The sequence below is a fragment of the Taudactylus pleione genome, unplaced genomic scaffold (genome assembly GCF_031769625.1).
Source record: "Taudactylus pleione unplaced genomic scaffold, aTauple2 ptg000019l, whole genome shotgun sequence".
Taxonomy (NCBI): domain Eukaryota; kingdom Metazoa; phylum Chordata; class Amphibia; order Anura; family Myobatrachidae; genus Taudactylus; species Taudactylus pleione.
In genome coordinates, this window is record NW_028284421.1 from 3101948 (window position 1) to 3127415 (window position 25468).

At 42.8% G+C, this 25468-nt stretch overlaps 1 protein-coding gene across 3 annotated transcripts in view; it reads right to left on the minus strand.

Moving 5' to 3' along the window:
* DNAAF4 (dynein axonemal assembly factor 4) overlaps positions 1–25468 on the minus strand; it is a 58294-nt gene that overhangs the window by 30013 nt on the left and 2813 nt on the right. For 2 of the 3 annotated variants that reach the window (XM_088444946.1, XM_088444955.1), the window contains exon 2: positions 5980–6127. In XM_088444946.1, coding sequence (XP_088301072.1) covers positions 5980–6127 — 148 coding nt within the window. The remainder of the gene's footprint in view (positions 1–5979; positions 6128–25468) is intronic. The other variant, XM_088444964.1, reaches the window with a different exon arrangement.

Consider the following 25468-nt stretch of genomic DNA (forward strand, 5'->3'; position numbering starts at 1 on the left):
CCATACCATACTGTTGCCTCCAGAAAAAGTCATGACGCTTCAACAAGGATCCATGATTTTGTGCTATTGTCTCCATATCGTCACCCTACCACCAGCATGGTGATATTTGGAGACTTGCAGGGGGATTCAATATGGGTGCGATAACATCGTTTTTGCGTTAATATCGGAGGTATGACGTCATTATCGCAGGTTTTACTTTTACACCGTATTCAATTTCAAAGACTTATCGCAGTTTTGAAAAGTCTTTGATAAAAAACGGTGATAACTTTTCACCATTGAATAGGTGTCGAAAAAAAGTGCAGAATTGGGGTTTAGGGGTGCAGGCTTAAAAAAAAAAATAGCCTGCACCCCTGGGAATGACATTTAAAAAAAGAACTGTGTCAAAAAAAAAAAATGAATTTAAAAATTGGGGTGAAAAAAAAAAAAATGGGAAAAAAATGATCAACAATAGGGAAATAGGTTCAGGGCTATTCTGCAAGTATGCGGCAGGTGTTTTCTAGAATAGAATTATAGCGGCAGGTGCACAAATGCAGAATTTTTAAAAACTTACTTTAGGGACATCAAAATATGCTAGTACCCATTTTCATGTACCCCAAATTTGATGGGACCACTTAAAAAAATGAAAAAAAACACCTAAGTGCTCTACTGCATCACTTCTTCAATGTCGGGAAAAAACACCTGCTGCGGCTATTTAAATCCCCGACTTTCAATTAAAGGCTAAAATGGGGGTGTTCCCCCATGTTTTTACAACTTTAGGGGGGTCTTACAATTATTTTAAGGAAAAATTCGTAACTTTACGCAAATCCAACTTCGGAGTTTCCCGTTTTCGTTAATTTTATATTGAATATGTGGATAAGCGGGAGCGCGCACCAGACCTTAACGCAGAAAAAAACTCCGATATGAAACGTTAACTTCGACAGTGAAGTTAACGTTTCATATTGAATACCCCTGTTGGTTTGTCAGCTCACATGACCAGTTTCCAATCATTTACCGTTTAGTTCCTGTGTTGCTGAGCAAACTGGAGGCGTTTCACCCTGTTTGAAGCAGATAGCAATGGCGCATGGACAGGTCTTGTGCTTATGTAGCCCATACGATGTAATGTACAGAGGGCTGTTCATTGGGAGGCCATCTGAATTGGACCCGGATTCAGATTATCTGGAATTTGATGTACATCTGTGGGACTGTTGCTCGTCTGTGAGACTGAACAAGTATGCCCACTCTACGTTCCACTCCAGCCAGTAGCCTATTACGACCACAGGGCTTGTGCTAAGACCCAGTTGTCATGTACTGGTCCACTCTGAGTACACTTTAACAACTGCTGCCCTCGAACAATTCACCAGTGTAGCCATCTTGCCAACGCTTGCGCCACTGCTGCAAGTGCCAACAAACATTCCACATTCAGAGTCCATCAGAAAGCATTATTTACCCATTGCATTAGTCTCTGCACACTGTACCTTCATCTTTCCGTTCTCATACAGATTAATACATCAGCGTCATCTGCGGAGTAGCTACTTTGTATAAAATCGCCTGGTGGCCACTCAGTGTATACACACATACACAGGTCATGCATAATCAAGCAGCACATATGCAAAGTAACTCTGTGGTTTGTATACCAGCGGTAGCGCATTATCCATATGGGTATTTTTGCGCTGAGATATTGACACAATTACTATAGTTGTTGAAACTGCATTATTTTCTTTATTTGTATAACATTATTGTATTTATTATTCCATCATTTTCAACTGCCCGACATCCACTGCGCTGGCATCTGTGATTTTGGCATTTTAAATCACCCATTTGTAATCCGCACACCAGGGTGATTCCTGAGGTTTCTGTTGGTTCTCACAGACCTTTCATGCCCCTGATGAAAATCACATAACAGTTGACCTTGACTTTTATCACAACAGTGAGTTTGGGTTCCTCACTTCTTTATGGAAGGGTGAGTGTCAGTTTATATACTGTATATATTATTTGTACACTCACCCATCTGTTTTGGAGACAGGGAGGATCAGCACAACACTTGTATAACTCTAAACAGGTTTGTTTATTGAGAAGTGTAAAGATATCACTTGTTAGGGCCCTACAAACATTTAGCAGCTCACACTAACAGGGTCATGGCAAACTGGAAGCGTGGTTAGGTGACACTTGGAGGCTTGCCTAGTGCATCTCACTGCCTCTATATCCCCTTCCACACATCTATCGACTGTAGTGGAGCGGGGACACAAGTGCCAGCTGTGGAATGGCAGCGGGTGCCACTGTCCCACCTAAATTAGCACAGTTGGGATGTATGAAAAATGGCAACTTCTGAGGTGGAAATGTATCTTGAAGCCACTATTCCAGGTGACTGAGGTTGGCAGACATTGCAGCAAAGCAATGGGGAGGAGAGACAAATGCTTGGTTACATAGAGGATGAATCAGTAGCAGAAAGAGGTGATGTCACTATATAGGTCATTGACTAGACCACACCTAGAATACTGTGTACAGGACATATATAAATAACATTCTGCAAAGAAAGGCTTCTAAAATAATGCATGGTTCAGTTCATATATCACACCAGGCAAGGTCTAATAACTAATATGTATAGAATGGTTTAAAGAAAGTATTGATATGATAATAGAAGGGTAGGAACCTTTATTCTTGCTGGACTGTATGCTAACTGATATCTGACTTAATAGTTTACATTGGTTTGGCATTGTGGATATTCCAGTGACTCCTTGAAACAGACAGTTTTCACTTCCTCCCCTGATGTGTGGCGTTTTTACTCTATTGTATGGATTAATAAATGTTATTTGTTCCTGCACCTGATGTCTCTACTGGTCCATGAGACTGGAGTACAGACCAACCAGATGCAGTGTTTGCAGGGAAATAGCGATACATATATGCCTATTCCTACCCTATAAAGGGTGAGTGCAATATAGAGATTCACTATTTTTTATGCTATACAGTATTATGCTATGTAGGTTTTATTATTTTTATAGTCAGGGGTTAAAGTGGGCCGGAACTGCGTTCCGTCACCTCTATTTGGAAACAAAACCAGTTCTGCCTCCTCCAACCCACCTAACCCCGGCGCCGCATGAAGGCTCCATTTGCTGGGTGCTTGCTGAGATTTTGTTACCAGCAGGCGCCCGGCTCCCTCCCCAAAGCGCCTGCGGCAGCCGGAGGCTTGAGCTCACTCATGAGCTGAAGATTCCAGGTCCCGCTGTGTGCAGTGCACTATGGGAGAGACGTCATGACGTCTCTCCCATAGTTCAGACAGAGAAGCAGCCAGGGGGACCAGATGACAGCGGACGCGGGAGCGGGGCTTAAGTTAAGTATTCATTTTTGGGGGTTTTTTTTTATGTAAGCACTACTACTGGGGGCACTACTATTGGGGGCATTGCATAGAGGGCACTGCCTAAGGGGCACTACCACTTCTGTGGGCACTTCCTAAGGGGCACAACCACTACTGTGGGCACTGCCTAAGGGGCACAACCACTACTGTGGGCACTGCCTAAGGGGCACCACTACAGTGGGCATTATGTGTAAGGGGCACTACTACAGTTGGCAATGTGTGTAAGGGGCAGCACTACTGTGGGAATTGTGTATAAGGGGCACTACTGTCGGCATTGTGCAAAAGGGGCACTACTGTGTGTCATACACGAGAGACACTATTATGTGGTGTAATGTGAATCAAGAATGCGCTACTGTGTGGCGTAATTTGTATCAGGAATACTATTATGTGACCACACCCCTTTTTTCGGCACACGCTGTCCCTTTATTGACATTGCACCAAGGGGGAGCGGTGAGTTCCACCACTTCTCTAGGACCACTTTAAGCACTGTTTATAGTTATCCATTTATTACTTCCATGTAAGTAAAATATATTGATTTATGGTGTTAAACATATGTACCTGGGTTGTCCACCCACAGAAGTATTGTTCACATTGGTGCATAGTGCATGCAGTCACATAAGGTGATAATTGACATTCTGGCAACATGGTTGTAGCCATAATGATGATGATTCTAATCATATTTTGTTTCTCTCTTTTCATTTTACACGCCATAACTGTATGAGAATTAACTGAGTAAGTGAGCACTACGAAGGGATTTATCTTCCCTTTTTGTTATATGATAATAGCGTTAAAATATACAGTAAAAAGGGTAATAACATATTGCAAGAGGAAGCATGCACTAAACGTATACTCCAAATGGGAATTGCAGGGAGTGGGGCTAAGCAATTTGCCAGCGCCTGAGCAGGGGACTAATACGCCCTGGGATAGCCTCGCCACCGTCACCCACGCGACATTATGACGTCACTATGAGGGCGATGGGATCAGAAAGCTAAAGCAGCTCTTTGGCCGCTCTCCAGCCTGCCATTCCAGACACTCCGCAAGCAAACAGGTGCTATTGGGGTAGAGAGGGTGCCACCCCCTCGGTCTTGCGCTTGTGTGACCGCACCATTCGCCCATCCTTAGTTAAGGCACTGCAATGCGTACCCATGGGTCTGCATTTTTATAGTAATGGGAAGACTACATGGGTTATGTGAATCTTATCAGCCAGGAAATTCTAGCAAAAAAAAAAACACACATTAGTAAAACAAAAACTGAAAAGTCCATTCTAGAATCAATAGCTTCTATTCAGGGTATATATTAATAGCATCTTTTAATTAAAATAATATTTCACTTATACTGTAACAGAAAATATATATTTTTTTTAAACTCATCATCTATTCACCTCTAGGCACTATTGGATTTCGCTTTACTCTAGAGCATTATTTTGCTTTAGGGTTAGTAATTTTCTTGCTACTCTTCATGTAAAATGGATCTATATGCTGAACTGGACCCACATTAAAGAGACAGTAGCCTTAAAAATATATATTTATTTACCTACAAACAAAACTGTATATACTAGACACCGGTTAATTACGGTATCCTACTGTACAGTTTATGAACAGATTTAGAGGATTTGTGTACTACACCTTTGCTAATTTTCTGCCATATTTTTGGACAATTATAGCATACCAAGTATATTGTACAGTGAGAGGATTAGCTATTAGATTGACAGAAGTTATCTGGGAGGAGATAATGGTATTTAGAGGAAATGAAAACAAACAATGGAACTGTACTGAATGGTGTGAACTCTGCAAGCATACTTTCTAGCCCTGTATCTATAAAATCATATCACAAGAATGTGTTTATACATTAATATGTTATTAACAATTCACATATTATAAAGTGAAAAAATACAAATCTAGGGTGAGAGCCTTTAAATGTGAATGCAATTCTTATTTTTGTGTATATTGTAACATATGTATGAATAAAAAGTAAACAAACGTATTAACATTACCCAAGCAACAAGCCGCGCCATCTTGAGCATATAAACATAATTGGTATACAAATGGGATGTACTTTAAATCCCAGCTGTCGGGATGGCAATGCTCAGAATGCTGGAGCCGGAATCCCAACGGTAAGTAGTGAGATCAGGTGGAGGGTTAGGGTTTGGCACTAGGGTTAGGCATTGGGGTATGGGGGGCAGCTGAGCATATTACTTGTTAGAATAGAATAGATAGACTTTATCTTCATGTTGTGCTCCTACTGAATGACATAGTAAAACTGTGTTATTTTGATAATTTATTGGGAATATGGAGCATTTGCCACTTTGGGAATGGGGTTAACGGTGCCCTTTAGAGGAGAACTAATTTGTTATGTTCGGTTCTAACATTAAACTCCCGTCCTTGGCATTACACCTGCTTCTGTGTAAATGGGCTACTGAAAGCTGCTCTACATGCCATCCATGGCCTCAGCTGCACAGCTCAGACACAGCCACTAATGCCATCACATGCAGACACTCCACAAGGTTAGGAAGAATCAAATGACACAAAAACATAAACTTAAGTTAAAACTGAATAACAGTGATCATTTATTCATCTTTACATCGCAAAAGCATCAGCGTGACATTTAATCAATGACTCATTTTTAGCATAGTGTAATAACATACTTACTATTAGCCACAGAGAGTGCATCCCAGAGAGAGGGTTCTTGCTTATACAGGGTAAATAGGATGATCCCATTGCCAATCTTCGCACTGCTTTTGTCCACATCAATAGGAGCAAAGAGAAATATTTCAAACAGGAAAGGTGAAAAACTGACCTGCATTTCAGAAGAAAAAACAAAACGGTGTAACCTGCATGCTACGTTCTTGGGTTTTATTGTAGAGGAATCTTACAGAAAGGTGGGGGATATTCTTAGGTCAATTATTTGTCCCAACCATCACCCCTCAAGCAGTGCATTTTTGTAATTGGCATCCACTTACAATGCTGAATTCACAAACCATATGTAATATTTTAGAGCTTCTCCCATTAATTTTCAATGGTAGTTTATCCCTATTGAAATGAATAGGAAAAGCATGATCCTTGGAGTTCTCTGGGCCTGATTCAGATTTGTATGCACATGCTGATGTTCCCGCAGACTGAGCCATTGTTAGCCATTGTGCATGCGTGTACAGTAAGTCGTATTGCGCACGCTCAGCAATTTTATTGCGATTATCCTCGCACAGATGATTTATTTGCAAAGTGAGTGACAGGTAGTCAGCGTTTGGGGGTGGTAAAGGGGGTGACTATAGAAAAGCAGGCGCGTCAGACCGCTTAAACACGGTTTTCTGAGTGTGCATAAATTAGCCGCTGCGTTCTTGCTCGCAGCAGGAGAGCCCTCTGCGTGTCTGAGACCTGCTGTGTCCACGGCAGGTTAGACTTAGAAGGCTGGTGGACGCCTGATCTGTGTTCAATGTTTACGGTTTTGTGCGTGTGCGGTGGATAAGAGATGCTTTCAGTGGGAGTCTCTATGTAGTGGACCGCAGGGGAGTCATTAGCATATTTTCGCAATTGCGCTCCATGAGAGATCGCAACTGCGATTGCATTAGCCTCCACATCTGCATCAGGCCTTTATTCCCAGCCAAATGGGCCAGTTATAGGATAATCTGACATTAGGAAGACTTCTGTGATCGGTATGTAAATTTCAATTTATCTTACTCTCCAAAATCCACCCCCGTGTCCTCAAAGGAAACTTTAATTAAGTGATTCATTTGTAAACACTTTATTATGCAGAATATTGAAAGCTTCATGATTAAAGAAACAGTAGTAAGCTTTCAATAGTGAACACTATCAAAGTGTTAACAGATTAATAGTGTTCACTCTAGCTCCGGCGGCAGGCTGGGCGCCGGAGCTAGAGAGGGCACTTCCGTGCGCGGGCTGAAGGCGCGCGCGCCCGAAAAGAGGGAGTGGACATTGAAAAGGGGACGTGTCTATAAGACTCGTCCCCTTTTCGTCACTCTTGGGGGCGTGCCCGGCACTTACGGACACGCCGGGCAGCCCCCAAGCGCTGCCAACAGTGAGAATAGATGCCGGGCGCATGCACCCGGTGTCTATTCTCCGGCGGTGACCCGCGGGTGAAGACGACACCCACAGACTGTGAAGGCAGGGCGCTTTTTGCCCCGCTAAAACAGCCTAGCGGGAACGCTAGATTAAGAAAGACATCCAATTTGGGAAACTAAACAAAAAAAGTGGAAAAAAAAAAAAAACCTACGGAACACACCTAGCAACTCCAGACAGGTTTCCAAATGTCAGACCATTCTATAACTAGCCCAAATTTATAGTAATGGAAAACTTTCTATATATAGCTTTTCCATTCATTTCAATTGAGTTAATTCCTTTAGAAACATTGAAATTAATAGGCACCAGGTGCAGATTTTTTTGTTTTTCTTTTTTAACAACTTTATTTGAAGCATTGGCTAAAAATACATAAACAATACATATTTATTAATTTGTTAGCATCTGAGCAATAGCGAGGATCTGATACAGATAGCACGTAAACAAACCCTACGGAAATGATTATGCTAGACAAATAATGAAAAATATTTGATATGTTAAAAAAAACAAAATGAGCAGGTCAAGTCGATCAGGTAGGCATGTGCGGGAATGCCTATAGATACAGTGGGAAAGGCTCAATCAGGAGAGCACTATCGGATCATCCAGTACTGTAGAAGAATCCGGGTTTCAAACCATTGTGTTGAATGAAAAATGTTTTCCCTCTATTAGGTCACATTTATTCCAAATATAGATACTGAATCTTTAATTTTCCCCTCTCTCTTTTTATTATTATTTTTTTACACAATGCCGCTCTTTCTGACAGCACTGCCAATTTTGACTTCCGGTTTTTAACTAATTGACTAATAAAGTTATCCTATTTAAGAAGAACCATGGGAACACTCCCATTATCCTTGACAAAGCACCGGCAGTGGCGCAAAATGCGTTGGTACAGTGAGGAGTGCAGAGAAGGAAGATATCTGGAGGAGCCATCCGTTCCCACCACACGAGGTCCGGGCGTCTGACGTCATCAAGCAGCGCCTCAGCAACACACTACTGGGCTGGTGACGATCCCCTGTCTGCAAGGACGGCAGACTCAGAGGTAGGGAAAGTTAGGGCTTCACTCACCAGGCCCAGATCGGGACTTATTGTGTGGATATATGCAAACGGATAACACCGCCCCCCATCTCCTTCAACCTGCTCTGACCACAAACCCCTCAAAAGGGCTGTAAATATTGATGTTTTATTTTATTTATGCATAATTTCTCTTACCTTTCTTAGCGCTTGTATTTATTTACTCCACCCATTCCATTTGGAAAATATAAAACAATTACGCCCTAAATAAAGACATCGTTGGGGGAGAGGCATGTATTCACGTGTGCAACACACTTTTAAGTGCTGCTAAAGATGCAGCGTATACGGATTTTTTAGGGTCTTTTTGGATGCGGTAAGATTCCAAATACAGCCCATTCCAGAGAGAGGGGGAAAGGACTGACTAGATAACGGACAGTAAATTGCCAGACATCAGACCAGAATTTTTTATAGGAGGGCATTGCCAAAGGCAATTAAATAAATCAGCCATAGGAGCCTTACACTTAAGGCAACTATGATCCTCAGACAGACCAATATGAAAAAGTATTTTGGGAGATAAATAGGTTTTGTGAAATAGATTATAAACCATATCCGTTTAAGTTATTGCAGGAATAATACGAGAAGAGTCAGCCAAAGAATGTAAAAATATATCAATTGTTAAATGAGGGAAATGGTCTGACCATTTCATAATGCCCATAGATGTTTTGGAATAATCTAGTGCGGAATGTAACAAGTTGCAATGTATGGAAATAGCCTTCCGAGAGGGGAGTGTTACAAGGCGCGGTCACGACTTATCTCCTGCTAGCATTTTACCTCCTACTGACGCTGTTGTTCCAGAGCCGTTGGTTGCTAGGCGATCCAGATGCCGCAGTATGTCACGTGTTCCCCACAACATGGCGCGATTGGTCCCTTCGCCTATTTGTGCACACTGACCTTTAGTCGCCTCGCCGACTATAGCGTTAATGTAGGTTCTCGGTTCAGCTGCATGGTCACCATTCTGTATTGCCTCGTGGTTTTATATTCTGGTTCTCTAGCCGAATTGCCTTGCCACCGTCTCCCAAGCCTTTCCGTCGGCTCCCTAGCCACACCAGCAGCTTCCGAGTTGCCGCCGGCTCACCAGCCGCTGCATCGGCTTCCTTGCTGCCACCGGCTCACCAGCCTCTGCATCGGCTTTCCAGCAGCACCAACAGCTTCCATGCTGTCACAGGCTCACCTGCTACTGCATCGGCTTCCCAGCCGCACCAGTAGCTTCCGTGCTACCATCAGCACTCAAATCCGCATCTCAAATACATCAACCTGTGTACCGGCTCCCAACCCGCACCATCGGCCCTCAAAGCTGCATCGCAAGCATACCAACTAGTGCACCAGCTCCCAAGCAGCACCATCTGCTCACAAAGTACACCAACTTGTGTACCGGATCCCAAGCCACACAATCAACTTAGAAAGCCACATCTCAAATACACCAACTCCTACTACCGGCTCAAAGCCATACCATTGGCACCTTAGCCTTATCTGCTATCAAAGCCACACCATCAACTCACTTCTGCTACCGGCTTCTGCAGCACCATCATCTCTCAAAGCCACACCACTAGTACACAATTCCTGCTTCTGGCTCTTGCAGCATCATCGGCTCTCAATGCCGCATCACTTGCACACAACTTCTGCTCCCAGCTCTCAGCCGCATCATCGACTCCCAAGTCGCTTCATCGGCTCATAAGCCGCATCATCGGCTCCCAAACTGAAACACTGACTGTACCTACTCCTGCTGTTCCTCTCACCATTGTACATTCGTGTCAAATGCTACTACTCCGAGTATTAAGACCAGATGGCCACTTAAGTACCAGTGATCATTTATAGCTCTTAGGGAACAAAGGGTGGCTGTTAGTGGCGGAAGACCTCGCTGGCCTGTGTTCTAGGAGGTTCACACAGAGCGGACTTTGGGATTCATAACAGGGAGCAGCTGCTGCAGAAATTGGTCCAGAGGACTGGACAGGTCCACCGGTGTTAACAGACAGCAATGAAACTAGCATAATGTTGAGCCTGTAAAAATGCCAGGTCGTGTGAAGTGAGAACTCTGTACAGAGAACTAGCCTGTGCAAAGGAAAGCAGCCTGCCAGTGGATCTGTCTAGAAGATGACCAACACTTTGAATCCCCTCCGAGCACCACAGGGTGATAGGGTAAGCCACCACACCACTCTGGAAATCCAGATTTTGGAATAGGGGATTCACATTAAACCTTTTTTTAGGTAATATTAACCATTACTTTCTGGTGGATAGGAGTATGGGATCATTAAGAATTACAGGGTCAAGTTCTGCATCATGTAAATGTAAAAATGCAACAAGATTAATGTCCACCAAGAATCCCTGTTCTAAAGTTGTGTCCGTATAAACATGTGGAATGTTGAATCCAATCTCTAAGATATCGGAGAAGAACTACCTGGTTATACCACACCACAATGGGGAAATTCATTCCACTATGGGCCTCTCGCTGTTGTAATTTAATCAAGCTGATTCTGAGTTTTTTAGTTTGCCAAATGAAAGTGCTAAAAAGCCTATAAATTTCTTAAATGTCCTCATTAGATAACAACAAAGGAATAGTTTGGAGGGGATAGAGCTTCCAACCCTGCAGTTCAGTTCTGAGGCGACAAATAGCTGCAGAGATATTAAGTGTATAAAAAGGTAAGAGATATCTTTTAGAAGTTGGATACCCAAGTAAGATATTGAATGCTTGGCCGAGCGCAGGTCCATATCATGGGCCCACGAGGGTCGTGTGCAGCCTTTTTTTAAGTAGTAGGGCAGCTGACTTTTCAAAATTTGCTCAAAAACCTGAGGTTAAACCAAATGGCTTAATTTTATGCGTAAGAGGGCCTAAAGAGTCTTTGGGATTAGAGAGATACAATAAAATACCATCGGCGAATGCAGAGATCTAAATGGTCCAATTTCCAATCCGAATCCCTTCAACAGCTATCCATTGGTGAATAACACGCAGCATAGGGTCTAGTACGAAGTTAAAAAGAAGCGGAGGGACAGTCCTGTCTTGTTCCACTAAACATTTCAACCGTTTCTCCACATAACCCGTTAAGGTAACAGGATAAGTAGAAAAGAAGGTAACCAAGGCTCTGAAATCTGCACCAAAACTACGACGAGACAGGACTCCTGGCGGGTAGTGCCAAAAGCCTTTTGAGCATCCAGGCTGAGAAGCAAATTTGAGTTAGTCGAAGGGGAAGTTAGCCGTCACTGCTGCAACTGTGGACCATATACCCTTCATAGAGTGGTTGCCATAATCTTCGCCAATATGTTAAAATCCACATTAAGAAGCGTAGTTGGACGATAAAATGATAACAAGGGGTCTTTCCTCGGTTTCGGGATTAGAGTGGTATAAGTCGCATTAAATGACGGGTACACGTGACGCTGTCTGTGAATCAAATGGTAAAGTTCAAGGAGGGGGGGGGGGGGTGTCATCTCAGCCTGGAGTATTTTATAGTATTCTATTGAAAGGCCATCAGGGCCAGGAGATTTATGAAGAGGCATCTTTAAGATAGCTCGAAAAATCTCCTCATCCATAATGTAAGCCTCCAACAATTCACACTGTGGAAGAGAAAGTTCTGGAAGTCTTGCCTCGTCCAGTAGAGCAGAGACCAAATCAGGGCTACACAGCTGAGCCTTATATATGTCAGTGAAATATGATTGAAATTTTTATTAAAATGTCAGATGAATTTGTCAAAAGGGAGTCAGGGCTGTTACTGCTCATAGCAAGAATATGTTTTTTGCGCCTCACCGGCTTGAACATATTTGTCAGGAGTGGATCTGTACGATTTCCCCATCTAAAGAATTTGTTTCTGCCAATATCCAGGCTTAATTTGGCTTGTGATAGTAAATAGCTTTCTAAGAGTTGACGAGTTTGCTGATATTTTTCTAGTAAATCAGCACAAGGTTGAGCCACATATTCAAGGTAACTGGAAGAAACAGCCCTGTTAAGGGAATTCTATTTCTCCTGGTGGGATTTACGTTGTCTGGCCATATAGGCAATAATCTCTCCACGCATGATCGCCTTGGAAGCTTCCCAAAACAGTACAGGATTATCCCAGTGCGCAATATTTTATCAACATATTTCATTCACTTGGTCCGGAGAAATTGTTGAAAATGGTCAGACCGAGACAAATAGGCCGGAAAACGCCAAAATGTATTATTATCATCATCAATCATTATTTATTTATATGGCGCCACAAGTTTCCGCAGCGCCTTATAAAGTACATAAACAAATTGTTGACAAGCGACTTACAGAACAATACAATACAATACAGGACATGGATAATATATATTGCTACATTAGCGTCCATAACACCCAGATAAGCAACAGAGAATAAGCAACCAAGTGTTAGGTGCCCAAGTGGTGAGTAAGAAGTAGATGAAACTAAAGTAGGGAGAAGCACAAGAGGGTAAAGGGCCCTGCTCGTAAGAGTATACATTCTAAAAAGGGAGAAGAAGACAAACAGGTTTGACACAGATTGGGTAGATGGGGAGGAAGGAACATGTAGCAGGGAGATAGAATAATAGATAGAAGGCTTTCATGAAGTAGTGGGTCTTGAGAGCCCGTTTGAAAGATTGCAAAGAGGTGGAGAGTCTGATGGGGAGTCGGAGAGAGTTCCAGAGGTGAGGAGCAGTGCGTGCAAAATCTTGGAGGCGTGAGTGGGAGGAAGTAATCAGTTGGCATGAAAGGCGGCGTGCATTAGTTGAACGAAGAGAGCGGAGAGGAGAGTGAAGGGAGATGAGATCAGAGATGTATATGGGAGAAGATTGGGTGAGGACTTTGTAAGTGAGCATGAGAAAATGTAGCCCTATTTCCTGAGTGAGGGGGGCGGATGGACATCGAAACCACTGCATGATCAGATATTAAATGTCAGAGATATTACTAGACAAAACATGAGGGACTAAATGATCAGCCAATAAAATCTAATCGATCGTGAAAAGGAGTGGTGAACTCCCGGATGAAATGTGTAAGTCCTTTCCATTATATGAAAGTCTCCAGGGATCCACAACCCCTAATTCCATTGTTAATCGAAGAATAGGGTTCCTGGAGGGTAAACTAGGTGACATCACCAGGTGCAGATTTAAGATTATTATTATATGGGAAGCCAGGGCACATTGGGGCCGACACCAACATAGATACGCTCTCTGTGATGTCATTGAGTTTGCAAATCTTTAGTAAAAAATGTTCTTGTCCAGGTCTGCAAAAGTGGTTATTAAATTGCCTTTAATAGATTTGGCGATTGGGAAATTTGGCTGTACATTACCAAAATACAGATTTGTATCACAATGGGCCCAGATCATCAAAGGACAAAAGCCCTACTGCCAGTGAAAACCAGATTACGTATTCACAGATCTGTGGCTGGAGGGTATGTTGATCCTTGCAGTACCATTTTGGAGGCTCTTGGGGTGTCTCCAGGTAAGTTAACTCTCAATTTAGAAATACATGAATATATGACCTAATGATGGTGCTATTATCAAGTAGCGTAGGGACCACCAGAACAGAGACGCCTTACCGTGGCTGGTGGCTTACCATATATTTGCTAATGTACAGTCAGGTGCATAAATATTGGAACATTGACAGAATTTTCATATTTTGGCCTCTATTCACCACCACAATGGCTTTGAAATGAAACAAACAAGATGTTCTTTAACTGCAGTCTTTCAGATTTAATTTGAGGGTAATTACATCCAAATCAGGTGAACGGTGTAGGAATTAGAACGGTTTCTATATGTGCCTCCCACTTTTTAAGGGGCCAAAAGTAATGGGACTATCAACTCAAAAGCTATTTCATGGACAGGTGTGGGCTATTCCCTCGTTATTGCATTATCAATTAAGCAGGTAAAAGGTCTGGAGTTGATTCTAGGTGTGACATTTGCATTTGGAATCAGCTGCTGTCGACTCTCAATATGAGATCCAAAGAGCTGTCACTATCAGTGAAGCAAGCCATCCTTAGGCTGAAAAATCAAAACAAACCCATCAGAGAGATAGCAAAAACATTAGGTGTGGCGAAATCAACTGTTTGGAACATTCTTAAAAAGAAAGAACGCACCGGAGAGCTCAGCAACACCAAAAGACCCGGAAGACCACGGAAAACAACTGTGGTGGATGACAGAAGAATTATTTCACTGGTGAAGAAAAACCCCTTCACAACAGTTGGCCAAATCAAGAACACTCACCAGGAGGTAGGTGTATATATGTCAAAGTCAATAATCAAGAGAAGATTTCACAAGAGTGAATATAGAGGGTTCACCACAAGATATAAACCATTGGTGAGCCTCAAAAACAGGAAGACCAGATTAGAGTTTAGCAAACAACATCTAAAAAAGCCATTACAGTTCTGGAACAACATCCTATGGACAGATGAGACAAAGAGCAACTTGTACCAGAGTAATGGGAAGAGAAGAGTATGGAGAAGGAAAGGAACTGCTCATGATCCAAAACATACCACCTCATCAGTGAAGCATGGTGGTGGTAGTGTCATGGCGTAGGCATGTATGGCTGCCAATGGAACTGGTTCCCTTGTATTTATTGATGATGTGACTGCTGACAAAAGCAGCAGAATGAATTCTGAAGTGTTTCGGGCAATACTATATGCTCATATTCAGTCAAATGCTTCAGAACTCATTGGACGGCGCTCACAGTGCAGATGGACAGTGACCCGACGCATACTGCAAAAGCAACCAAAGAGTTTTTTAAGGCTAAAAAGTGGAATGTTATGCAATGGTCAAGTCAATCCCCTGACCTGAATCCGATGAGCATGCATTTCACTTGAAGACAAAACTGAAGGGAAAATGCCCCAAGAACAAGCAGGAACTGAAGACATTTGCAGTAGAGGCCTGACAGAGCATCACCAGGGATGAAACCCAGCATCTGGTGATGTCTATGCATTCCAGACTTCAGGCTGTAATTGCCTGCAAAGGATTTGCAACAAAGTATTAGAAAGTGAAGTTAGATTTAGGATTGTTTAGTTTGTCCCATTACTTTTGGCCCCTTAAAAAGTGGGAGGCACATAGAGAACCTGTTGTAATTCCTACACCGTTCACCTGATTTGGATATAATTACCCTCAAATTAAATCTGAAAGTCTGCAGTTAAAGCACAGCTTGTTTGTTTCATTTCAAAGCCATTGTGGTGGTGAATAGAGGCCAAAGTATGAAAATTCTGTCAATGTCCCAATATTTATGCACCTGACTGTATGTAACGGAGATCTCTGCATCACTTTTGCTGGCCTATTTGCAGTGTGCTGGCAGAATCAGTTTATTTTATTTTTTGACTAGTTTTGACCCTCTATTTCATGCACCTTTGATGTGCTTATAAATTGATTTGAGCAACTTCCATTCTGTATATGCACAGATCTGCAAATGGTGGTTTTCCAAAGCAGTAGGTTCACTCTTACCGATTTGGGCAGTATTGTGGGACCAGCTACCCCAGCAATATATTTTTAATAAAAAAACAAAACAGAAGCCACTGGAATGGGTCCCGACAGCTACCGCATGTTAGTTGCAGAAGACAGATACTACTCACAGCCTATGGAGGTGTAATTAGAATCTGCCTACCATAATGCGTCGAATAATGCCGCCAACCGCAGCTCACATCTACTTTAATCTGCCCCCTTGGCTCTTAGATCTTCGTAGATTAGTCCCTACTGAATCTAGGAAGCATTATTCAACAAAGATTCAGCAGATTTAAGCATATGATTTTCAGTAAACAACTATACGGTGAAAGAAATGTAGAAGATGATCTATGAAAAATGATGGTGGTGAAATAAAGAGAGATTAAGGGATCTATTTATTAATTCTCGGGATGTCCCCACACAAAGCAACATTTCATATCACCATATATCGTGCCAATAATACCCCTTTCAGACAGAAAAACATTTCAACCAGGTAATTTGCTGATCAACACTGGTCCTTTTTCTGTCTGAAAGGCTAAACCCAGGTCGACCCAGGAATTTACAAGGGTTGGAGACCCGGAAAGTTCGACCCGGGTTGACCCTTTCAGATAGAAGAAATACCCGTGTAAATCAGTAAATTACTGGGTTGAAATGTTTGAACCATTAATTTGCTCTTCTATCTGAAGGGGGGTACAGGCAGGGACTGGCAAAACAACCTGGCACGCAAATGGCGGGTAAAAGCCAGGACTTTGGCTTTTTCCTGTCTGAAAGTGGTATAAGGAACTTTTTTGGTGGCAAGTTACTGTGTTGCAAGGAGTTAGAGCAATATGCGCGTACATAGTTGGACATGACCCAGAGAGGTTTTTTGAAGTTTCTCCGGCTTTGCAGTGGAGATGGGCATCGATCTCCGATCTTTTAGAAAGATTCTCAGGTCTAATACATCGCAATTTAATTATTATTTTATTTAATAAATTCTGGAGGCAGACACTGATTCACACGATGAGGTTATGTTAGCATCTTTTGCCGTAGTCGTGGCTGTGACTATATGCCAATGCTAGTATCAGCCCTTCCCTTGGTGTACAAGCGTGTGTCTGAATGTGCAGAGACCGAGACGCCCATTTGTTACCACTTTAAAACACCTTCTTCGGTTGCACCATGGAAACTTACACCAGCCCTCTGGTAAGTGCAGATTTTCTTTGAGAGAATGGCCTCCAATGTGAGCGACCGGGCCTCCGAGTTCGTAACCACTTCAGCAAAGTGCCCATTACATTCCCATAAGACATACCATCTCCTTGCATCTGAATAGCCACCTCCCAGTCACCGCCCAGCACATTTCTGATTTTGTGCTTCTGTGTATACACAGACTAATGCATGCACCCTAAGAGGGGTATTCAATATGAAACGTAAACTTTGCGGTCGAAGTTTACGTTTCATATCTGAGTTTTTACCTGCGTTAAAGTAACGGGCGCGCGCCCGCTTATCCCCATATTCAATATGAAATTAACGAAAACGGGAGTCTGCGAAGTTGGATTTGCGTAAAGTTACGAATTTTTCCTTAAAAAAAATTGTGGGACCCCCTAAAGTTGTAAAAACATGGGGGATCACTATGGGTACCCCCGTTTTAGCCTTTAAATGAAAGTCGGGGATTTAAATAGCCGCAGCAGGTGTTTTTTCCCGACATTGAAGAAGTGATGCAGAAGAGCACTTAGGTTATTTTTTTCGTTTTTTTAAGTGGTCCCATCAAATTTGGGGTACATGAAAATGGGTACTAGCATATTAAGTCCCTAAAGTAAGTTTTTAAAAATTCTGCAATTGTGCACCTGCAGCTATAAATCTATTCTAGAAAACACCTGCCGCATACTTGCAGAATAGCCCTGAACCTATTTCCCTATTTTGAAATCATTTTTTCCCTTTTTTTTTTTTGTCACCCCAATTTTAAAATTAATTTTTTGGGGTGTCCCTATTTTTTTTTTTACTTTTTTTGACACAGTTCCTTTTTAAATGTCATTCCCAAGGGTGCAGGCTATTTTTTTTAAGCCTGCACCCCTAAACCCCAATTCTGCACTTTTTTTCGACACCTATTCAATGGTGAAAAGTTATCCCCGTTTTTTATCAAAGACTTTTCGAACCTGCGATAAGTCTTTGAAATTGAATACGGTGTAAAAGTAAAACCTGCAATAATGACGTCATAGGTGTAATATTAACGCAAAAACGATGTTTTCGCTCCCATATTGAATACCCCTATAAGACTTTTAAGTGTCTTTCGTGCACATGGAGTAGCAGAAAATCGCTTAACTCCATGAAAATGAGCATTCGCGTGCAAATCAAACCCATGATGTATTGATAGCATCAATCCCAAAATCACAATGTGGATGCAGCTGTATAATTAGCTGGTCCCTGGCATCTCCCTCTCTACTGCACATGCGTCAGCTTTAATTATTATTATTATTATTTTTTTTAAATGCACATGTATGCTTTTACTGGACCACCTAACCGCACATGTGAATAATTATATAAATCTTGGGAAATATCAATTTTCTCCGAATTAAATACAGACACAGAGATCACGTATAGATCTGAAAAATGGATACAGGACTGCCGATTGGCCATCCCTACTTCGCAGAGCCCTCAGTGAAGGGGACAGGGTAACTTAATCTCAAGATGCAGTTACCTAGAGACGGAAAACAAAACTTTCTCCCGCTTGTTATATTGTGCAGACACCACAGCCCCAATAGCAGGATGACCTGAGAACATACTGTAGATGCTGATTCAGAGTTGGGAGCAATCCAAACAAATAACTTTGCACAAAATTCAAATCTAAATTGCAATGTAAAAATAAATCTGACCAGCATTTGTGGTCTACATGCAAAAGCAGCCAGTATTTACCCTGCATGTGAAGATGAGAAATGTATTTGTACCCCTTGCACTGCTACATGTTTTGTCTGATTCAGAGATGCATGCAATGTCCTTCGCTGCTGCGATCAACTATGTAGTAGACTTGCAAAAATGCGCCGTCTTATGCACAGAGACTGCGTCGTCTTATGTACAGAGACTGCCTGCGTCTCACATCTGCTGCTTATGTACAAAAGTGAACACATCGAACCTCTGAACAAGCCTATGCAGTCTCAAAATGTTTGTCTCATCTAATGCTGGCCATACACCTACGCGATTTCTGCCCGATTCCACGATTTTTGACGCGTTGTATGATCAATCCTGTAGAAATCGTGCATTCTTTAATTCGGATACGATCCGATGCGCGCTCCCGCAGCTCTTAAATTGGATCGTATGATCAAATGTGCAGCACATATTATCCATCGTAATCGTATGCTGATCGTGCCATGTTTTGCAGCATGCCATGCATCGTGCATCCGAACGTCCGTGCCCCGTCACTTGAGTGACAAGTTCCTGTTTACGCCAACTGCAGACAGCGCCCGAGCGGAGAGGATCAGCATCGTGAACAGCAGACACGATTGTGCAGGTATTGTATAATATTTGCAGGCCACTTGTTTCCCATACAAAGGCCACTGGCCACCAATGTTTAGCATATGCATAGTGGGCATTGGTTTGAGCCCTGCACACACTGACCAACTCTGTTTACCCAGCAATGCCCACCCGTTTGCCAAGCAATGCCCATTGACCACCTATTCCCCAACAATGCCCACCGTCTACATATTGTTTACCCAGCAATGCCCACCCGTTTGCCCAGCAATGCCCATTGACCACCGTCCACCTATGTTTTTGAACCAATGCCCATCAGCCACCCCACCCTCCTCCGGTCATGTTTTATCAATGTAATCATGGAAAGCACATTGTGATAATGAATTGGATTTATCCCCCACCCCATAAACAATTATATGCATCTCAAAGAAATTACACTCCAACATTATTAATAACAAAACAACAATTCCAACAAAAGTGTTTAATACAGCATTTTGGGGGCCCCACTTACATAGTTCAATGGTCATACCCACTGTTGGGGTTGGACAGAATATGTCCACTTGGGGGCCCCATTTATACAGGTCAATGGCCACCCCCACTTTTGGTGGTGGGCATATTAAAAACCATCAAATGAATATGTCCTTTTTACTTATGTTTTTTTCCCACATAGGAATGTCTCTGGATCGTGAACCAGAATTCATAACTGGCTTTATCGAGCTATACAGGCACAATGAGTGCTTTGGCGTCTCAAGTCCAAACTGTACAGCAACAGACAGAAGCGTAACCAGGCCTTAAAGGAGTTGTCAGAGTATAGTATGCCATATCACGAAGATGCATCGTCCCTAGTGTGGGTGCGCAATAAGATACAGAATCTGTGTACAACCTTAGTCAAACAGCACAAGAAGGTGGAGGATTCAAAACTTTCGGTAGCATATTCAAACCCAAGCTATGGTATTATGCCCTGATGATGTTCCTGGTGCAGCAGGATCCCGTGAGATCTTCTGTACAGGTGATGGCTGAGTCAGAGGAGTGAAGCCTGCAAGAGGATTTCCTGGAATCTGCAGAGACATCAGCGGTAAGTTCCAACATTTTCAGATCAAATCCTCCTGCCACGGCACTGCACCGTCCCCATTAAAATAGGCCATATATTCCTCTCTGACCTTTTTGGCCAGAGAAGTCCCGGTTTCCCTAACCGCGGGTGGCGCCACTGAGGGGAACGGAGCAACCTCTTCCGGATTTTCGGGGTCTTCAACTGCAGGTGTGCCCAATAACCGTTGCTGGGTGGCTTTCTTGCGCAGGAAGCTGTGCAGGATACAGCAAGTCGTGACCACCCAGTCAATCTTCTCGACCTTTATATTTATAGGGGTATGCAAAATCCGGAATCGGTTGTTCAAGATCCCAAAGGCGTTCTCCACAATACGCCTTGCACAAGATAGGAGGAAATTAAACACCCGCTTTTCATGAGTCAAGGCCCTCTGAGGGAATGGCTTCATTACATTTTCATGAAGGGCGAAAGCCTCGTCAGCCATGAAACAAAATTCAGCCCATGTTTCGTAGACTCTCTGGACGGCAAATGAAGGGTGTTAGTGGTGAGCCTCTTGTAGAATGCAGTCTTCTGAAAGGAGCCACCGTCTGATGCCCCACATCTACAAATAGGTACTCGTAGTTTGCGTTAACCACAGCCATCAGAACAACAAATGAAGTACCCCTTATAGTTATAGTAGTAGGACCCAGTGTTGGCAGGTGGGTTAATCCTAATATGCTTGCCATCGATAGCTCCTCCACAGTTCAGGAACTGCCAACGGCTCTCAAACTCATCCCCAATGGCTATCCACTCTTCCGTGCTTGTAGGGAACAGTGAAATAAAATTAAAACTAAATTAAAAAATATTACATTTTTCATCTATTTACAGACTTCAGATATCCCCAGCAACCCGGACCTACACAGTGGAGAAGATAGTGTTGCGACTAAAAACCCCACGCCACCAATTTAAAAAAAAAACAAAAAGTGGAAAAACAAAAAAAGAAAATGAAGAAGACCCACTTCTTCGCCAGGCCAGAGAGGCCTTATTGAAACCACCGGATGAATGACAACTTTGCAGCCTATGTCAGTGCAGCGATGCGAGGAATGGTCTAGGACCAAAGAATACAATTTTAAAGACTGACGTCTGACCTCATATTTAAAGCAAGGCAATGTCTACTGACATCGGACACTACCATTATTACCCCGCCAGTAGTTCCACCCCCCCCCTACACTTAATACCCACCTACTATTCATCCCAAACATACCATCCACCAACTAGAAACTACCCACACTACCCTCCTGATACCCCACCCACCTCCATATTCCAAACTCAGCTCCCACCCACCACCTCCTACCAACCTCATCCCCCACCCAGCACCACCTACCTTCCTGCTTCCCCAAACACCTCCTCTTTCCAAACAACTCAGCCCCCACCCACCTCCTCCCAACCTCATCACCCACCCACCTATAAATACATAAGTATTTATGTTTTAAAAATTTTATAGGTCATGTTGGCTGCAGAAACTGCACAAAAAAAAACAAAATTAAAAGGGTTTTTTTTACATTTAATATTTCATATAACTATAACAAACTATAGAAAGTTTAAATAAAAATTTCTCTGGTTTGACAATAAAAAAAAAAAAAAAAAAGTGTGGTGTGTGTTATCTTATCTTACCTTACAATAACGGAACTGCGGCACCTTCACTATAGCCTTGCAGGTTTCCGGGATGATGCGTCCCAAAGCTTGAGCAGAGATGCGGGTCCCAAACTTTAGGTCCTCAAAGGAGCGTCCTGTAGCCAGGTACCTCAGCGTAACCAGCAAACAGGAGTGCACAGAGCTGAAAAGGCTGGCATTTTTTATACCCCCAGTGAAGCCCAGCCCTCTATTTAAATTTAAATTTAGGGCCAATCTATCGCATAATTTTGGGTGATGCACATCAACCCTATCACGATCCGTCTTATAGTGACGCGTCATCAAAAGACAGATCGCATGTAAATTGTGTGTGAAAAAAGCACAAAATTGTGTGGCCGGGAGTGCCAGGGAGTTCAAGGGAAATCGTAAGATGAATCTGATCTTATGCTGGTCGTACTAGTGTATGGCCAGCATTAGACACCTGGACCTCTCCAGATGGGAACGAATTCCTACAGGCTGACTAAAGCTGGGTACACACTGAGCGATGTGTACCAGTACGATATGTCCATTAGAACGATGTAATGAACCTGCAATCGAGCCGCATGCGATACCGTCCAGTTGGATATGCAGCACGGCCGACCGGAAGATTACCGCATGCAACCGCGGGAGCGCGCATATTAGCCGTACACACTGGGCGATATCGGAACGACATATCGTGCGGACATCGTCTCAGTGTGTAGCTAGCTTAAGGCATGCCAAGAAAACGGTCCTAACATGCCTGCATTTTTCTAGTCACCCCTGTTACCTCCCCTAAACGCTAACTACCTGCTGCACATGCGTGTTGCAGCTTTGGTGCATGCACAGTACAAAATGCCACTCCTCTGCATTCAGCATAGACATTGCCTGAATCTGGCCCAAAGTTACTTGCTTTTTTTTTTTGGCTTACTCCTAACGCTGTATCAACCCCAGAGTGACCATACAATATACCATCATTTACATGTTACCATCTGGTTTCCATTTGGAGGAATTTTTGATTGGAAAAACATGTTTATCTATTTATAGTAAGCAATTCATTTTCAAAAAATAGCATTACCATGACAAAAGAACAAGTTTCCATTTAATTACATCCTACAATGCAACATTCATCATTTTATTTTCCTTCAACATTTAGGAAATACATTTCTATACTGTTCACTGAAATTCATTAATCATTTATGCAGCTGCCAAATGTTTAAAGGAAAATAATCTAAAGAAAGTTTTGTGCTCTGTGCTAGATAGTGTCAAACTGAACAGAATGTTTTTTTGTTCTGCATGTTGCATGAATTTACTGTCATCTAGTGACAGTCCTATTAACATGATGCATAAATTAGGAATTAACAAGGATAATATTTAAAGTGGATTTTTCACCATCTGCATGACCAAGAATAAAAGTCAGTCCCAATTCATTACTATTTCACCCTTGAAAAATCAAACAGAAATAACAGTGTCTGCATGACCGTAGTATTACTCGTCTTTAGCAACAGCTGAATGCAGAAAATATCAGAAAATGGGACCTGCTATCTTCTCCAAGCATTGTACAGAGCTTGGCCCCTGATGGGAAATGCCATCTTCACAAGGTTTTAGCCATTATGGCCTATAGGATACTTTTCCTTTGCCTATTTTTCATCAGCTCCCTCCCTGGTATCCTAAACATGCACAGCATTGCCACAAACGCGTGTAGGTAAGCCAAGTGCGAACCCAGTAGTAATATGATAGATTACGCCATCACTTTACATTTTACTCTTTGTTTGGCTACATTCTTATCAAAGCTGCTGTCCCGGCAGTTGATAATAAAATACCGAATCTGAAAATCAGTGGTCCCCGGTTACTACCACTGCTGATTCTGCTGCTAATTAGTAGCTGCAGAAATTTACCCGGCAGTGTAAAGCTGGGTACACACCTTAAAGATATATCTGCAAATCGACTGATAATGGTTGTTCATACATACTAAACAACCTTCACTGCCATCTGGCTGAGGGTCGCGCGGTTGTCTCACCACCCATACAGACAGGATGATGTGCAGATATATCTGCCATCAGCCATGCTGCACAGCCGATGCGATATGTCCGTGAACAACATCGTTCACAGATATATTGTCTGCACACACTATATATCGGCCATTCAATTGAACAGCCGATATGTCGGCCAGTGTGTACCCAGTATTAGTTCACATGAGTGAACACTTCCAGCTTTCAGAGTTTACTGAATACAGAGCGGCCACATCAGGACCCTAATAAAGAAAAAGCCCGTTATGTATAACAAACAAAAACTAATGATTCCACACTCATGGGCAGGGCTGTAATTAGGGTGGTGTGGCATGTGCTATGGCACAGGGCAATGCGGAACAGGGGGTGCAGTTCGGGCCCGTCAATTTTCTGTTTATAATCATTCTCACTTGTACTTTTATTCCCTGCGTCTCCTGGACGCCCCTATCTCCTCCCTGGACAACTCCCCCTCCATCTGGCCACCTCCCCGAGCACTTTCAATTACATCCTCTTACTTTACACACACATTTGAAAATACTGTCATACCCAAGACTCAAAGCTAGCACATGGCAGTCAGACACCTTACACATCTATCTGCCCCACAATTTCTGCTGATGAGTTTAGCTGCCGGCACAGGGTACATACATAGATCTCCCTGCCGCTGATATTTGCTGCATATACACTATAAGTAGCACTCTTTCTATACCATCAGCCGGTGATCTACAGTGCGAACTACAGGCTTGTGCATGGCTGTTCTGATGGACAAATTCTGCTGCAGGTGCAGCTTCACCAGTGTTCATCTAGAGCTGATGCGTTACACTGCATAATTATTGTGCATCACTGAAGCCATTGGATTCACACTGTATTTAGCAGTGACACCAGGATAACAGTGGCACAAGGGGGTTGGTACTCCTTTATCATCGTACGGGTCATATTAGATATGCCAATCCCCTTTCCCATGAGGTCACGCCCCTTTTTTTAGTGCGCATCTTATGTCCCTATTTGAAGAGTAGGGGTGGGGGGGTGCCAATGCTCTTTCTGGCACAGGGCACCAAAAAGCCTAGTTACGGCTCTGCTCATGGGCCCCTAAGTGATCATATATAGGTCCCTTAGTGTGCCACTAAAATAACAGCTTATATAGGAAGGGATATATCATAGCAATGATAGACATTTTTTTATAGCAGCTTATTGCAGCAAGATAAAAGTGCCAAATTGAACACGCCAGGACAGGGCTGATAAAAGTGGCTGCCTCTTGATATAACTTTCAACTATCCTTATCACCGTGGCAAAAGTTATCAATTAAATTAACTGCGAATGCTCAGTGACAATTCCTACCATCTACCCCATATGCATGCAAGTCTAACATACTACTAATAATAAATGCTGATTTTTGGGTCTTACATCTGCGTCAGTGTTCGTTTACAGCAGTGATGGACAACAGGTGGCCCTGGTGCTGCATGCGGCCTTCCGAGATGTCACTTGCAGCCCCATGCTCCAA